Genomic DNA, 18347 nt, shown 5'->3' with positions numbered 1-18347 from the left:
CCTATAGTTGTAATGAGTGGGGGCTACTGTTCGTTATGGTGTGCGGGCTTCTCATTGTGGTGGCTTCTCTTGTTGTGGAGCACAGGCTGTAGGCGAGCAGTGTTCCGTAGTTGTGGCACACGGGCTCAGTAGTTGTGGCTTGCGTACTCTAGTGCACAGGCTCAGTAGTTGTGGCACACAGGCTTAGTGGCTCTGCAGCATGTGGGATCTTCCCAGACCAGGGCTCAAACCCTTGTACCCTGCACTGGCAGGTGGATTCTTTTTTTTTTTTTTAACATCTTTAATGGAATATAATTGCTTTACACTGTTGTGTTAGTTGCTGCTGTGTAACAAAGTCAATCAGCTATACATATACATATATCCCCATATCCCCTCCCTCTTGCCTCTCCCTCCCACCCTCCCTAACCCACCCCCTTAGGTGGTCACAAAGCACCAAGTTGATCTCCCTGTGCTATGTGTCTGCTTCCCACTAGCTATCTATTTTACATTTGGTAGTGAAGATATGTCAATGCCACTCTCTCACTTCATCTCAGCTTACCCTTCCCCTCCCCATGTCCTCAAGTCCATTCTCTACATCTGCTTCTTTATTCCTGTCCTGCCCTTAGGTTCTTCAGAACCATTTTTGTTTTTAGATTCCATATATATGTGTTAGCATACAGTATGTGTTTTTCTCTTTCTGACTTACTTTACTCTGTATAACAGACTTTAGGTCCATCCACCTCACTACAAATAATTCAATTTCATTTCTTTTTATGGCTGAGTAATATTCCATTGTATATATGTGCCACATCTTCTTTATCCATCCGTCGATGGACACTTAGGTTGCCTCCATGTCCTGGCTATTGTAAATAGAGCTGCAATGAACATTGTGGTACATGACTCTTTTTGAATTATGGTTTTCTCAGGGTATATGCCCAATAGTGGGATTGCTGGGTCATATGGTAATTCTATTTGTAGTGTTTTAAGGAAACTCCATACTATTCTCCATAGTGGCTGTATCAATTTCCATTCCCACCAACAGTGCGAGAGGGTTCCCTTTTCTCCACACCCTCTCCAGCATTTATTGTTTGTAGATTTTTTGATGATGGCCATTCTGACTGGTGTGAAGTGGTACCTCATTTTAGTTTTGATTTGCATTTCTCTAATGATTAGTGATGTTGAGTGTCCTTTCATGTGTTTGATGATAATCTGTATATCTTCTTTGGAGAAACGTCTATTTAGGTCTTCTGTCCATTTTTGGATTGGGTTGTTTATTTTTTTGATATTGAGCTGCTTGTATATTTTGGAGATAAATCCTTTGTCAGTTGCTTTATTTGCAAATATTTTCTCCCATTCTGAGGGTTGTCTTTTCTTCTTGTTTATGGTTTACTTTGTGGCGGGCAGATTCTTAACCACTGTACCACCATGGAAGTCCCAAGAACATGATTTTTTAAATTACTTTTTAATATCCTAGCTGGTTGATCCAAATGCTTCCTATCTCAAATAAAGTTGTGGTTTTTGTTCACACCTTTGACCGTACCACTGAATACTTGCTAGTGGGAAGCAGCCGCACAGCACAGGGAGATCAGCTCGGTGCTTTGTGACCACCTAGAGGGATGGGATAGGGAGGATGGGAGGGAGACCCAAGAGGGAGGGGATATGTGGATATATGTATACGTATAGCTGATTCACTTTGTTATACAGCAGCAACTAACACAACAATGTAAAACAATTATACTCCAATAAAGATGTTAAAAAAAAAAAAGTTGTGGAAGTTAAATTCCCAGATTAAAATGTATGAACAATTTTAAACCTGCTGATGTGTATTTCCAAGGTGACTTGCTTTTTAGACATGTACCAATTTCTAAAACTACAGAAATATAGAAAGCCCATCTAACAGCACTCATTACTGGAATAAAATATTATTTCTTAGCCTTACCAATTTAAGAATAATTTTCTAACTGGTAGTGAAAATTTAATTTAAAAATTACCATTAATTAAAGTTTTCATCATATCAATACTCAAGGAGGAATATCAGGGGATAATCAATAAGATTTTATGGACCTGGAGGGTGTTATGCTTAGTGAAATAAGTCAGACAGAGAAAGACAAATGCTGTATGTTATCACTTATATGTAGAATCTAAAAAACAAAACGAATGAATATAACAAAACAGAAAGAGACTAACAGATATAGCGAACAAACTAGTGGTTACCAATGGGGAGAGGGAAGGGGGATGGGGCAAGATAGGGAGAGGGGATAAACTACTATGTATAAAATAAAAAGCTACAAGGATATATTGTATAGCACAGGGAACATAACCAATATTTTCTAATAACTTTAAATGAAGTATAATCTATAAAAATATTGAATCACTATGTTGTATACCTGAAACTAATATAATATTGTAAATCATCTATACCTCAAATAAATACATACATACCATTATTTAAATTTTTCATCATATCAGTACTCAAGGAGGAATATCAAGGGATAATCAGTAAGATTGTATGAACTACAAATTAGTTGAATTCTACTTAGAAAACCATTCAAGTAAAAGAAGAAATTCCTGAAATATAGGCTATATGTTAAACATCTAGAGATTTTAAAGATAACTGAGTTCAAAATATCTAATTAGCTCAGTGCCCCCTTTCCCATATACTTATGAGAACATATCCAATTATCTTGAAAAAGGCAATTAAAATTACTATTAATAATCTTAATACTAGGACATGTTATAATTCATTTGATAATTACATTTCCCACAAAGATACTGTCAACATAAACTGTGAAACTGCAGATACATCCTCTTTACAAGTATCAGAGACAATATGCTCACTATTCTGTTGTACTTAAATGTTGTATTGCAGTTTTTCTTAACAGGTAATACGTGACATGAAACATGTCTCATTTGATGCTTCATAATTTCCATTCTGATGTTTAACACTAAGAAATTATATTTATGTATCACACATGTCAGAAAACAATTTAAATAATTAAAGTAAGAAAAATAATAGCAACCATGCCTTTCATTTCAAATACAAAATACAAATCTTTCATTCAAAGAACCATCTGTGATCAGAAATGCCAACTATTTATATTTTCTGATTTACGTAGCTAGCATTAAGCATTTTATCTAAGTGTTCATGTTTTATATTTTCAGAAATTTGTTATGAATCAAAATACTAAGTCATAAAAATAAAAATCAAGAGACTACCTTTCAAGATTAACCCATAAGTTATGAAAATTCATTATTTATATTCTTTATTCTGATTTTCATAACAAGGAAAAGAAAAAATGTAATTGCTTCGATTTTAAAAACATACTACAGGAAAAGGTACTATTTACGTTTGGCTGAAGTTTACATTATTTATTGCTATTTTTCTTCAAAAATATTCATTAGAACAAACATTTTTCTAAACACCAAAGTAAACCAATACATGTTTCTGGCATATTTATTTTTTTGAAAAGGTGCTCTGAATCATAGACAACATAAATACTAGGCAGTGTGGTGGCTGCCACAGTAACAAGTAAATAGGAGCATAAAAATACATGCAATTTTCTAATGTATATACTTTTTTCATAACTATGCATATTTTATAGGTAAAAAAATTCAACTCTTGCTTTAGCTCCCCATTTAGAGAGAGAAACACCTAATTCTTTAGAAATAAAAGGTTATCACATAGCAATGGAGCAGGCTCAAAAAAGTTTTTAAATGCTATATGGGAAATCTTAAGGTTTTTAAATCAAATTTCCAAAATGAAGGCAGGAAAAAAACTCTTTTCCTTCTATATTACTTTAGTGGTCAGTTCTTTAGGTAAGGGTAAAATTGCATAAACTTCTTTACCTCCCAAGCATGAAATTCCCTTTTAATTTGCTTAAGTTTATTATTCACATGCATTAAATGGAGCACTTAACCATGGAAAACTGAAAGCCCTGTTGATCACAAAGAAGCCCCCAAAGTTAATGCTAACCCTTGAGCTAACCACTTGAATAAATGATCCGAAAATCTTTGTGCCAGTGTGCTAAATTGGAGTTTAAGGAGTTCTTTTCTTTCTCCTTTCCCTTTATTAAAATACAATCTCTGGTTTACAGGTACCCTAGAAGACACAGAAGTATACTGATACAGTGTTCTGAATTTTATACTTCAAGTTTAAGAGGGATTAGGATACATTTTCTAGAGAGGGGGAGAGAGAAGTGGTTCTATCAGCCATGATGTGAAGTTTGAAATCTACTGAAAGGTATTGTTAAACCAACCAAAATAGGAAAGCTGCTCAACTATTAGTGGGAAACAAATCCTTCAAATCTGATTACATAAATTTGTACTTCCAATTTGTTTCAATAACAACTATTATGTACCATTCTCCCGGAGAACTTAAAAATTTTAAAAGATCACCTTCTAGGCAGGGTGCCAAATATGAGGTGATAGAACAGTGTACTCTGGGGCTCACCTTGTGCTAACTCCTTGATAAAGAAACCATACACTATAATGGTTAAGGATTGACTGAACTAACCTGCAAGAGTAAATTCCTTATGACACATATGCATGATCCAATTTACTTTTATTAAAGAGAAACATTTGTTTCCTGGGGAGACAGTAAATTTAAACTTTAAGAATTTCAAAGAATGAATTAAAATATTACTCAAATATTTATGACTATCAGATTAGAATAAGTCACATGGATGATGTGACTACTGCAAAGGGAAGAAAGAATATCATCTTTTTATTCCTCTTCCCTCTCAATACTTTTAACTATTTCCTTTTGCTTTCACCATCTTAAAGGGATGGGAAAATGTCCCTGGAGACTGGAAAAGGGAAATCATACCCATCTTTAAAACAAGGGGAAATGATTTTGGTAATTAGACAGCTTAGTTTAACCTGGAAACATTCAGTAACAAATTAAACAATCAATTAGTAACACCTAGAAGGGCATAAAATATTGGAAAACAACCAACACAGTATCTGAAAAGCCAAATATGCCAGATGAACTTAGTATCTTTTTCTGATAGAATGACAGATCATATTATAAAGTCAGAAGTGAACAGTGTAATCTAGTTAAGTATTGTGAGCTTTTTTACTCTATTTTCCAATCTAGTGTAGGGGAAAATGGTTTAGGAATAAAATAATTCGAAAACCGTCTTCAACGCTAAGCCAATGGATGTTGACATATCTCCTCTCTCTTGAGGGCCTGTTTCAGAACTGAGTCAATGTCTTTACTAATGACTAGTCAGGAATCTTAGACTCATTTATGTTTTAGCTCCATCATATCAGATCCCTGACATCTCTGAAATTAATAAGAAATTTTTTCCTTAGTTCTCTTTCCAACTTGTTGACCTTTCTTTTCCCTAGGGATCTTAAATGACTTGCTGCTTCAGTTAAGTGGTACTGTACTGGTAGAAGACATAAACCCATTTTAGGTAGGAATTTTGAGAGGGAAAGAGGGAATGCTTTGTGAATGACTTAAAAGGAACCTCTATGACTAGAGTAAATGATGAGTAACAGAGTGGTGTTTAAATATAAGTAAAAACACTTGAAACTTGAAAAGTGTAAAGAATAGCTGCTGTTTGGTTAGAAAAGAGAGACAGTGCAAAGAAGTGTATGGAGTGGAGAAATGAGCCCAGTTTTCAAGGAGAGAGGTCTCTGTGTCATGTGACCAGCTGGCTAAGTACACAGGGGGGTTAGAAGCGCAACTATGGAGGAAAGAGGTCCCAGCTGGGAAGGAAGTCAAACACTTGGTCTGTATTAGACAAGAATCTAATCAGACAAGAGCCAACATTATCTTGAACTGAGCTGCTTATTGGACCAGGGTAAGTGTTGTTCTCATTATGTAATTAACATCCCTATTTTCCCAACCTCTGTTACTATTTAAAGTAATAATATAAATACCTTAGAAAGAAAAAAATTTGGCCACCGAATTGTTTGTTTGATCTTAACTATCTTTCTAAGCCTAAATACACTGGAAACAATCAATTGGAGACCTTCCCAAGCTTAAGAGGACATTACTTGTACTGAGGAGCCCAAAAGGAAATGAGGGCAAGTAACCAGGTATTTACAATTTACGATTTAGGAGTGTTTGTTTCCTCAGCTGTTGATTTGCTAACAATGTCATGGTTTGCCGCCCAGTTTACTATAAACTCAGGTATGCGTAGCTATTCTCTGTCACAGCAAAAATATGTAAAATTTCTAAACCAATTCCTCTAAAGGAAGAAGTGGGGACTTTAGCCAAAAGGCAAGTAAGTATGTTGGTTGGTGGTATGTTAGAAGTGGAAAAGGAGAATTGGGCTGTACAAGGGATCAACTTAAAGTCTGGACTAAGAGAAGGTAAAGAATATCAGCAAAAAGGAGTTGAGGAGTTGAATATAAAGTAAGGAGAATGATTTCTAAGAAGCATGTGAAAAGTCCATTTTTATTGATTTATAATCATATTATCATATGCATTATGACCTTCATAAATAAAGATGGATCCAGGATGGCATGCCTCTGAGGGACGGTATGCCACAGAGCAAACCACAGCAAAAAGGTCCAAAAGACAAGACGGAAGCAAGACATGGCCTCATTACTGTAATGAAATTCAACTCAATTCAGTATTTACTGATTATCAACTAATACCTATAATTAGAGAGATATCAAAATATAAATTAATTTACTTTGGTAAAATTGATCCAAATACATTTCTAATCATCTCAAATGCTTTAAGCTTGCCAATTCTTCCTGTACCAAAGACTATTATCTAGTTTCTGGACCAACCTTTGCTACTTTTTCAGGGCTGAGAACCAAGTAACAACAGCACTTGAGTCCTAGTGACAGGCTTAGGCTCATCTACCTGAAGCAAGAAACGGGGGAAACAGGATATACAGTGGACTAAGAGTAAAAGAACTGTTACAGAGGACCCAGAAAAATCTTTTACATCTGGTTACACTTTCTTGTTTCCTCTTTTGTAGGATTACCTGACTTTAACATAAGACTAGCATAAGATCTATTTCTAAGTATATCTTTCTCCTCTGTAATGATATATCTGAATATTGTATATAGGTATATCAACAAAATTCACTATCTCATTTTCTAAATTAGATTCTTAAAATTCTGAACTTAAATACATATATGTACATTGTACTATGAAATAATTTTTCCTTTTCTTGCACTGAAATAAGAAAAGTTATTTAAGTTACCCCAAATATAGCTAGAAGTTAAAAAGAATTAATTTCATATTCATAGAGACTAACACTGCAGATCAGAATTTACACTACAAAGATTAAGAAAAGTCATATAGTCTTTCAAATTAATATATCTGACTGTCTTTCTCTTATGCTCCCACTTCACCTGCAGCACATCAGACAAGGTAATAATTTATGATAATCATATGAAAATATACAATTAATATTCATCACCTCTCATTCCTCATCACTTTAGGTGATCAGTAATGCAGAGTGAAAATGCTGTCAGATTTCTAATTGCTTTGTAATGGGCTTGAAACAGGGAAATCATTAAAGGCAAACAATCTGTCATTTGTCTGTTACTTTAACTATCACACAAAAAAACTCATTAAAGAAATAGCTAATGAGCTACAAAACACTATACTCATAGTGCTTCTACAGTAGATTAAAAAGTAATATTATGAGTTGCTTAAAATATTTTTAAAATACGATATATTTTTGAGGAAATTCATCAGAAAACATCTATTCTTCAGTATATTTTTTAAGTTGTGTGGTTGCATTATTTTGGCATCTAATCTGTCATTGCAGAAATCCCTTTAGCATGTAAGAGTTGTTTTTCTTCACTCTCTAAATAATTAAACTGAATGGTTGCAAGAAGAAGCTGAAATGCTGAATATATTTCTTACTAGTAAACTGACACAAGTGATAAAAAATAGTACCATAGTAACCCTGATGCTAAGGGAAGAATGTATTCTAAAATTTGATTTCTACCCTCATATCTCTGTGGATCTGAACTGTTGAAGTTGCTTCACTCATCTTAAATATACCTATCATTACACAAAAATTATATTCGACTATTGAAACTGAGCATAATAACATTAAACTCTGCATAATAACATTAACTATTTTGAAAATTTTAAAGATATTACCAACACTAAAATGTTTCATATTACTTCAAATAATTTTGGAGGGGAAAACAAATCATTTCTTTAAATGAGTATACCAAATTTTACATGTCTTTTTATGGTCCCTTTCTATATGAGGTACTTAGTTTTAAAAATAATTCAACAATAATGACACTAATCTAGTTTTAAAAACGAACAAAAACGCAGAAATGTTTTGTTGGTTACAGAGTTCAGTTGCACTTTATTTTAGAAAAAAATATGAGAGTAATAAAGATAACAGTGTTACTAATTATGTTTTTCACTTTGCTAATGAATTAAATCATGAATTTATTTCCTATAGCAAAATGTAAGAATCTTAATAAAGTCAAACTTTTTTTAAGTATGTAGACCTATTTGTATCTATTGTAATATAAACAAATTTAAAAACCTAAGTGCAATGGCATGTTTAGCCAGGTGCCTTGGTTGATACACAGGAGTGAATTCCAAGTTGACTTCAAAAGGTTCCTTAACACTCTGGAAACAGCTTCATTACACTCTCTAATTGACTTAAACAGACTTCATATCAACTGTTTAACACATTTTAACCCACAAATTAACACCCCTTGATCATTCAAATTAACCTTTCTTCTGTGAGTCAATTACAGACAAAATTAACTTAAAAAAGTTCAGGTTTAAAAAACTAAAATGTAGAAGAGGGGATGCTTTAAAAAATAGAGCATATAAATGCATATCACTGCATGGTTTGAAGAGATCATTACAAGGTTTCAGAGTGGTCATCAGACAATGAGAAAGGGGTAAAGAAGTGAATGGGGAAATAATAAGTTGGTATTTATTATGATTACTAAAGAGAAACAGAAGATGGATTATATTCAGTGTCTTTAATAGGTTCATAGAACGATTAAAACATCAGATGTGAAGAAACTAGGAAGACAGACACAAAAATTTCAGATAAGATAAAGACTTTTAAGAAGTCCAAAACCAGCTTGAAAGAACACTGACACAACTGAAGTTAAGCACACAAGAAAAACACAGCAACAGGTGTGGCGACAGGGAAAAGGATTTACCTCTTTGTCTCCTCTGCTTAGTGCACTGCCTTGCTTAAACTCAATGAATGTTCACTGATGATTACTGCTGAAAGACAAAAGAGAGAATAGATCAAGTGAAGACAATCAGAGAAAGGAAAAAATGCAAAAATGAAAAACCACTTCCGAAAGATGAGATAGGACTGTTCATTAGAGCTGATTCTCAATACTGTCTAAACTTTTAAGATAATTGGCCAAAAAAAAAGAAAAAAGAAAAAAAAGGAAATTTCTCTAATTCTACTCATTCATCTCTCCTCTCTGCCACAGCATTATTTAAAACTTAGCACTTCCATGTATCTTCCTGGATTAGACTCATTTTGATTCAAAGATTTCAATCAGTCAAGTAATCTGCCTAATTCTATTCACATAACTGCAAGTTATTAACTACGGCAATTAAATAACCTGTATTTCCTCTGGCAAAGCACTTGGCACAGTTATTTCAGTTGCTTGTCTGTCTACCCAGATAAACTTTAAGATTTTGAGAGGGCTACAGCCAACTCTGTTTTGTGTTTCTTGTAACAGCGTGGGACACCTAGTAGACAACAAATATTTGTTGAGTGAATGAATAAGTGAATGAAGGCTATATATGTACTATGTCATTGTGGTTTTGTTTTTGTGTTTTTTTTAATCTCATCACTAGCCAATAGACTCTTAAGTTGCTCTAGGGGCAATCATCTAATTTCAGTGTATAACCATAATATTCTGTGGTACTTAAAAATAAATATAGCTTAGGGCTTCCCTGGTGGCGCAGTGGTTGAGAGTCCGCCTGCCGATGCAGGGGATGCGGGTTTGTGCCCCGGTCCAGGAGAATCCCACATGCCGTGGAGCGGCTGGGCCCGTGAGCCACGGCCACTGGGCCTGCGCGTCCGGAGCCTGTGCTCCGCAACGGGAGAGGCCACAGCCGTGAGAGGCCCGCGTACCGGAAAAAAATAAGTAAATAATTAAATAAAAATAAATATAGCTTAGTTCACTGACATAAAAATCCTAAAAATTCAGAGATAATAAGATCAAGGAAATTAAAGAAGAGTTGGTAATGAAACCAGTAGAGAGAGCTAAGTAAATATCAGTATAATCCTAGGCTAAGAAATAATTAACAGAAGTATGCTGTATATATGGCAAATATCCATCAATAAGAAGCACAATTTACTAATATGATCTCAAGGTAAGAATTTGTTAACGTACGGTGGACATTAGTAAGTTTATGTGTAGGCAAGTACTAAAGTGATAAATTGAATAAGAATGTGATTGCTATCACTACAACAAATGGTCTCAAACCTCTGCTATATCTATATAACTATATTTATATCTATATCTATATCTAGCTCTAGATATAGTACTTGATGAATCATCTTGAAATCAAATAGTTAATGTATGCCTTCTTGGCTTATGTTAGACGCTGATGACACAGGAATTAAGAGGTTTCTGCCCATGCTTCTAATGCATCTAGCAAACTACAGTTCAACAAATATTTGGGTTTGGTTTCATTTTTCCAGTTCAATAGTTTGTGGCTTTCATTTGCTCTGTTTGGAAACTCCTAAAATACTGTTATGAATTCTTAATGTTCTAATATATCAAAACTGAGCAACAAATATTTCATTATTAATAATAACAATACCTAATCTTTACTGAGTACTTACTTTCAGACACTATTAACTCATTTAATCCTCACAACAAACCTATGAAGGCAATACTATTATTATCTCTATTTTATAGAGGAAGAAACTAAGGCACAGAGATTAATTAACTTAAAGTGTTCATTTAACCAGTACAAGGCAGAATCTGGATTCAAACCTATGCAGTCTGACCCCAGAGTTCATGCTCATAACCATTATGCTAACACAGTTTATATTTATGTTATATTTGCTTTACATAAAATGAATAAATTACCTTCTTAAAATAGTGAGAAACAAAACTACTGTAGACACACATCATTAGAATTCCAGAGAATGTGGCAGCAAAGCAGGTGCTTAGTTTCTCTGAGAGATGTTTCTGCCCTCAGAGAGTTTACAATCTGATTTGGAAATTAGAAATACATCTGAAAGTGTGTAAAAATACACTGTGGTTTAGGATGAGTACAAATGTGGAGTACACCCAGGACTGCTATGAAAGTTGAGAGGAGGAAGTAATTTCTAAGGACTGGGCCACCATAAAAGACTTGATAGAACAGATAGGTCTTAAAGGAGGAATAAAACTGATAGGAGGAAGAAAAGAGCTATGATGTTATAAGCAAGAGGAACCATCAAACCATCTGAACAAAATTATGAAGTACCGAGAAAATATCCAAATTGTTTAATTGTTTCATGTACAGAGGTAATAGGTGATGAGACTGGAAAAGTAGGATCATATTGGGGAGGAATATTGGGTTAAGGAGGTAGGACTTTATCCTCTAGACCTGCCCTGTTTGACAGTCACTAGTTAGATGTGGCTATTAGCACTTGAAAGGTAGCTAGTCCAAATTGAGGTGAGCTGTACAGGTAAAATACACACCGGCTTTTGAAGATTTCAGTATGAAAAAAGAATGTAAAATATTTCATTAATAATTTTTTTTCATTAATAATTTTTATACTGATTACATTTTGAAATGATCATACTCTGGATATACTGGGTTAAATAAATAAATCATTAAAATCCATTTCACTTGTTTCTTTTTATTTTCCTAATGTAGCTACTGAGAAATTTAAACTCACATGTGTGAAATGCATTAAATGTAAGGCCAGACACTATAAAACTCTTAGAGGAAAACACAGGTAGAACACTATGACATAAGTCAGATCAGGATCCTTTCTGACCCACCTCCTAGAGAAATGGAAATAAAAAAATAAATAAACAAATGGGACCTAATGAAACTTAAAGCTTTTGCACAGCAAAGGAAACCATAAATAAGACGAAAAGACAACCCTCAGAATGGGAGAAAATATTTGCAAACGAAGCAACTGACAAAGCATTAATCTCCAAAATATACAAGCAGCTCATGAGCTCAATATCAAAAAAACAAAAAACCCAATCCAAAAATGGGCAGAAGACCTAAATAGACATTTCTCCAAAGAAGATATACAGATTGCCAACAAACACATGAAAGGACACTCAACATCACTAATCATTAGAGAAATGCAAATCAAAACTACAATGAGGTACCACTTCACACCAGTCAGAATGGCCATCATCAAAAAATCTACAAACAATAAATGCTGGAGAGGGTGTGGAGAAACGGGAACCCTCTTGCTCTGTTGGTGGGAATGTAAATTGATAGAGCCATTATGGAGAACAGTATGGAGGTTCCTTAAAAACCTGAAAATAGAACTACCATACGACCCAGCAATCCCACTACTGGGCATATACCCTGAGACGACCATATTTCAAAAAGAGACATGTACCGCAATGTTCATTGCAGCACTATTTACAATATCCAGGACATGGAAGCAATCTAAGTGTCCATCGACAGATGAATGGATAAAGAAGATGTGGCACATATATACAATGGAATATTACTCAGCCATAAAAAGAAACAAAATTGAGTTATTTGTAGTGAGGTGGATGGACCTAGAGACTGTCATACAGAGTGAAGTAAGTCAGAAAGAGAAAAACAAACACCGTATGCTAACACATATATATGGAATCTAAAAAAAAAAAAATGGTTCTGATGAACCTAGGGGCAGGACAGGAATAAAGATGCAGACATAGAGAATGGACTTCAGGAAACGAGGAGGGGGAAGGGTAAGCTGGGACGAAGTGAGAGAGTAGCATTGACATATATACACTACCCAATGTAAAATAGATAGCTAGTGGGAAGCAGCCACATAGAACAGGGAGATCAGCTCAGTGGTTTGTGACCACCTAGGGGGGTGGGATAGGGAGGGTGGGAGGGAGAGGCAAGAGGGAGGGGAGGGATATGGGGATATATGTATACATATGCCTGATTCACTTTGTTATACAGCAGAAACTAACAACATTGTAAAGCAATTATACCCCAATGATGATGTCATAAAAGAAAATCACATGTGTGGTTTGCATTTGTGGCTTACACTGCATTTCCTTTGGACAGTAGTGCTCTAAAAAAATGAAAAAATGAAGGAAGACTAATGAGCAAGGATTTATGTAAAAAGTGTTTAAAGTATTTAAAGAAGTTTATTCTGGTATAAATAAACAGACAAGTTTATTCTGGTATAAATTCAGATGGTAGGACAACTGATCTGTTTTTTCAATAAGCCAATGGCAGAAAAAGAAATAAAAAACAAGGTAGTAGTGAAGAATTGGGGCTGCTATAGCTTAAAAGATATTTAAGAGACAGAACAACCAATTGCAATGTATAGATTTTGGATCATGACGCGAGCAAATAAAAAGACATTTCTGAGACAACTAAGGAAATATAAATAAGCAGTAGATTTGGATAACATCAGTGAATTATTGATAATTTTGGTGGAATAATGACTTTATGGAGATGAAAGAAAAAGGTGCAAACTAAAGTATGCTTTAGGGATGCAAACTAAAGTATGTTGATATGAAATGAAAGAACATTTGGAATTTGGTGGGGACAAAAATGTGTATCTCTATATTCAAATAAATATATATATATAAATGTAAATTGGAAAAATTGAGGTACTGTGATTAGAGTTTTCAGATGTTTGTTCAAAAAAAGGAATAAAAGAGAGAACACAATACACTAATGGATTCATAAATCAAAATAAAGTGCTCTTTCTATAAAAACTGAAGGGCCTGAGCATAACTATCTATACAAAGAAGGACTATGCAGTGGAAAAGGGAAGTTTGAGGGCTGTAAAAATTCAAGTGGGGGCTTCCCTGGTGGCGCAGTTGTTGGGGGCCCGCCTGCCGATGTGGGAGACGCGGGTCCGTGCCCCAGTCCGGGAGGGTCCCGCATGCCGCGAGGCGGCTGGGCCCGTGGGCCATGGCCGCTGGGCCTGTGCGTTCGGAGCCTGTGCTCCGCGGCGGGAGAGGCCGCAGCTGTGGGAGGCTCGCGTACCGGAAAAAAAAAAATTCAAGTGGGTGCCTTTCTGATAGTACTGTATAGGAAGGTTTTCAGAAGAACACTTAAATCTGTCGTTTTAGGTATCCTTAGGGCCACACAGAAGGTATGTTAGAACCAGGACTGAAAACCAGATCCTCTGACTTAGTATAATGCTCGTTGTGTCTGCCCTTAAACATGACAAAATCCTATGAAGAACCTAAACTATACTTTTCTCTTTAGATTTTTAAACTTTCCTGTATCATCCAGTTATTCTTTATTGTTCATACCATCATTAAATAATTGACCATATCAAAATATCTTCTTCAATGTGCTTAGGGTTTGTCTTGACGGCTTCTCAAACGGAGGTTTGGTAGAAGAAAGATAAAAAAAGAAGAAGGAAAGCAAATCTAAGCAGTGACAACAAAAAAACTACCTTAACATCTCCAAGTGAGATTTATATCATGCTGCGGAGAACTAAGATGAATTTTCACCTCCAGGTACAGTGCAAGAAAGAATAGTCAATATAAGGTAAGCAGCACAGAGGTTTGAGAATACAAGGGAACACAGAACAAATGAAAGGGAGAGGGAAGAAGGAAAAAGCTAACAAAAAAACTAAGTGCCCATTTGGAGTGCCCAACAACAGTCTCAAAGCGAGCGTTTTATTCTGCTTTTTCTGTGAGCTTGAAAGATAGCATGGCTACCCTGGGAACAGGACGACTTGCTAAGAGAGTGAAAGGATTTTGAAAAGTTATCATTTTTCAAGTTGGTTGCTAAAATCTAAAAGAAATAACTAAGTTGAACATCTCTTCCAGAAAAAAATATTAAAACTGAAAAACTTTACTCAGCATACGTTTTAGTTCTCTTAATTTTGAAATGAGAACATTCCAAAGGAAGTCTTGGGAGACGGGAGGAATCAGTTCTCCTCATCCTTTTCATCCCGCCAATCCCAACAGTACCCCCACTTCACCCCCCCATCCCCCGCCATAGTACTACGTTCGGCGTTGGGTAGAGTAAGCGGAGGAAGCTTTGGGGAAGGCGGAGGAAGCCCGGGGGATGGGGGTGCTCGCTGAGGAAGAGAAGAGAAGCGACATTCGGGGAGCCAGGATAAGAGCGAGTTAGAACGAGGCGAAGAACGCCTTTTTCCAAAGCTCGGGCACTTACGGTTGGTAAACTCCGTGGAAGCGGTGACTGGGTTACCATAGCGACCGCGTCCAGGGGGGCGGAACGGCGCTTCCGATCGGTGCCTCAGCCACTGCGGCTCGGCTAGAAACGTGATCGCGTCAGGGCAATGACTTCCGGCGGAAGTAGAAACGGATTCCGAGGTTTGGAATGCGGCCGGAGAGGAGTGAGCGCCTGTGGCTCTACTAAGTTTGGTAAGTTTGATATCTAGTGAAGCCAGGAGAGAGTACCGGCCTGTGGCTGGGCTACAGAGCCGACTGTGAATGCAGAGGATTTCCGAGTCCCAATTTTGAGGAAGCCCCGGATGTCTCGTTAAGTTCATGGCTGTGGGAAGAGGTTTCCTGGTTCTGGGGCTCCTAGAGGGGTCTTTTCGGTTGCTGGAGGGCTGCCGTATCCTCCAGTGAACAGGTTCAGGAGCTCTTTGGGAGGTCTGAGCGCCTCTCCGATAACCGAGGGACTGTTGCTCTCTACCTGCCGGTGCTGACTGCCAGTTTCGCATGTTATTCTTTTAAGGTAATCTGGAAGAAAAGAAGTGAACTGGAGACATTAAGAGGGAATGCTCCGAAATTCATTTTAATTCTTCGTTTTGCTTTTTAAGAATATTTATTCTTTTTGTAAACATTTGTTAAACTCTAGTGTGTTTAGTGAGTACTTACTGTGTGTCGCTTTTATCAAGAGACTAGCAGAAATAACCTTGCTTAGAGGGTCATCCACCATTCGGGTTCATCATCGATTTCTATTTTTTTTTAATGCTGTTGTATACTTATTAATTTAAGATGTAAGCGTATATCATGAAGCTATCAGGTTTTTCACACTTGTCTGTATACTCATATATGAAATTCTTGGGGCGACTTGAATGAAAATATATACTTCAGGTTTGCATTATAATCGTGACTTAATTAAATATTACAGAACTTAGGGAAGCTGTACCTAGTTAATTCTTAGATACACTCAAACCGTAATGAATTGTCATTAATATTTCTATTCAGTTGATCTGAGAAGGCCCACTTCTTGTTCGAGGGATGATGGCATTTGAGCAGATACCAAAAAAGGATTGGTACAGCATTCTGGAGGCAGACCCATCTGCAAGTGTGTCAGACCTGAAGCAAAAGTATCAAAAACTCATATTAATGGTAAGTCTTTTCTTTCATTTTCTAAATCATAGGGGGAAAATCAGGTTTTTTATGTGACCGGAAATTTAGGTGTCCGTAAAATGAATATGTAATATCAAAGCAGGAATCAAAGTATTAATTTGGTTAACTGAAAGTTTCAGTAATATTGTAAAAGAAAAAAGTTGATTTGAGGTGAGATAGCATGGTGGTTTGTACCAGATCTGAGTCATGCTGATTAAGTTAAAATCCTGATTCTACCCCTAACTAACCTTGAGAACTTGGGCAAGTTACTTTCCCCTGTATGTTCCTCAGGGAGGATTAAATGAAATAATCCATGTAAAATTCCTTGAAGTGTGTCATGTTATAAGCGACATTAGCATCCAGTAGACACTAGCTACATGTGGCTGTTATGCACTTGAAACTTGGCTAGTCCAAAATGAGGTGTGCTGTAAGTATAAAACACACATTGGATTTTGAAGACTTAGTACAGAAAAGGAATATAAAATAGTCTAAAAATATTATGTTGATTAAACGTTGAAGTGATAATATTTTGGTTATATTGGCTATTTTGCATATTTTGTACATAATATATGTGCATATATTTGCATATACAATAAATGTATTATCAAAATTGACTTCATCTGCTTTTTAAACATTGCATATGTGTCTTGCATTTATAGTTTGCAGTATATTTTTATTGAATAATACTGACTTAGGCCAGTTAAACACTTTTTCACCTGATTCCATTCTTTTGTGAAATGAGTTGTGGTATTTATAAATAGATAGTATCTTTCTAAACTACCATATTAATTTTTTCAGCCTATATTGTGGGGTTTATTAAGCCAGTATCACTAACTATAATGGTCTCCAGTTAACTCAGTTTACAAAAAGAGTAGAGGACCATTATTTATATAACATTAGTTGTTTCTCTAGTTTTTATCAAATAGATCTATGAGATTTTTGGCATAACTTAGTGTTCATTGTGAGAGACAGTAGATGTTTCACTGTCAAGAATGTATTATTTATCTCTGCTTTAGGTAATAAGTTGAGCTAAATGATGTTAAGGTTTCTTTTGTCTCAGTATTTTTAAGATTTCTGTCAGTAAAATCAAGTAGACTTTTTTTTTTTTTTTTTTGCGGTACGCGGGCCTCTCACTGTTGTGGCCTCTCCCGTTGCGGAGCAACAGGGTCCGGACGCACAGGCTCAGCGGCCATGGCTCACGGGCCCAGCCGCTCCGCAGCACTTGGGATCTTCCCGGACCGGGGCACAAACCCGTGTCCCCTGCATCGGCAGGCGGACTCTCAACCACTGCGCCACCAGGGAAGCCCATCAAGTAGACTTTTTTGAAAAATTTCCTAATACTGTATCATCCTTGTGCCTCAGTTAACTGAGAGATGAGGCTGGAGAAGTAGACTGGGTTTAGATCATGCAGGGCCTTGTAGGCCGTTTGGCGTTTAATTTGACAAGAAGCCATTTGCACTTAATATGGTAATATCTGTCAAATGTCAAACAGAGTGAATGAACCATTTTGCATACCCTCTAGTAATATATCAGAGAGTTCCAGTTGCTCTACATCTTCTCCAATATTTGATGCTATTAGTCTCTTTCAATTAATCTATTAGAGGTTTTTCAGTTTTGCCACCATTGACATTTTGGGCAGGATAACTGTTATGTGGGGCTGTCCAGTGCATTATAGGATGTTTAGCAGCATTCTAGATGCCAGTAACAACTACAAATGTCTCCTGGCTCTAAAAATTGCAAACCTCCGTATCTCATTGAGAACCCCTGCACAGTCCTCCTGTGTTTATAGTGAAATCTCATTGTGGTTTTATTTTGTATTTCTCTGATGGCTAATGATGTTAAGCTCTTTTTTAATGTGATTTTAGCCATCTGTATAATTTTCTTTTGTGAAGGCTCGTTTTTAAAAATTAAATATATTCTTGAGCTCGTGTATGTATTGTATGTATTTTCTC

General features: G+C 36.0%; 2 protein-coding genes across 3 annotated transcripts in view; one reads left to right on the top strand and one right to left on the bottom strand.

The window, feature by feature from the left end:
- Positions 1 to 15511, bottom strand: part of DCDC1 (doublecortin domain containing 1) — a 456279-nt gene extending 440768 nt beyond the window's left edge. The window contains exon 1 of the mRNA XM_067749533.1: positions 15245 to 15511. Within this exon, the coding sequence (XP_067605634.1) occupies positions 15245 to 15283 (39 nt within the window). The 5' untranslated portion in view covers positions 15284 to 15511. The remainder of the gene's footprint in view (positions 1 to 15244) is intronic.
- DNAJC24 (DnaJ heat shock protein family (Hsp40) member C24) overlaps positions 15325 to 18347 on the top strand; it is a 60979-nt gene continuing 57956 nt past the window's right edge. For both annotated transcript variants that reach the window (XM_067749532.1, XM_067749531.1), the window contains exons 1-2: positions 15325 to 15456; positions 16252 to 16395. In XM_067749532.1, the coding sequence (XP_067605633.1) occupies positions 16285 to 16395 (111 nt within the window). In that variant the 5' untranslated portion in view covers positions 15325 to 15456; positions 16252 to 16284. The remainder of the gene's footprint in view (positions 15457 to 16251; positions 16396 to 18347) is intronic.

Source organism: Pseudorca crassidens, chromosome 9 (genome assembly GCF_039906515.1).
Source record: "Pseudorca crassidens isolate mPseCra1 chromosome 9, mPseCra1.hap1, whole genome shotgun sequence".
In the NCBI taxonomy this organism is placed as follows: Eukaryota; Metazoa; Chordata; class Mammalia; order Artiodactyla; family Delphinidae; genus Pseudorca; species Pseudorca crassidens.
This window is presented reverse-complemented; position numbering and strand designations above follow the sequence as displayed.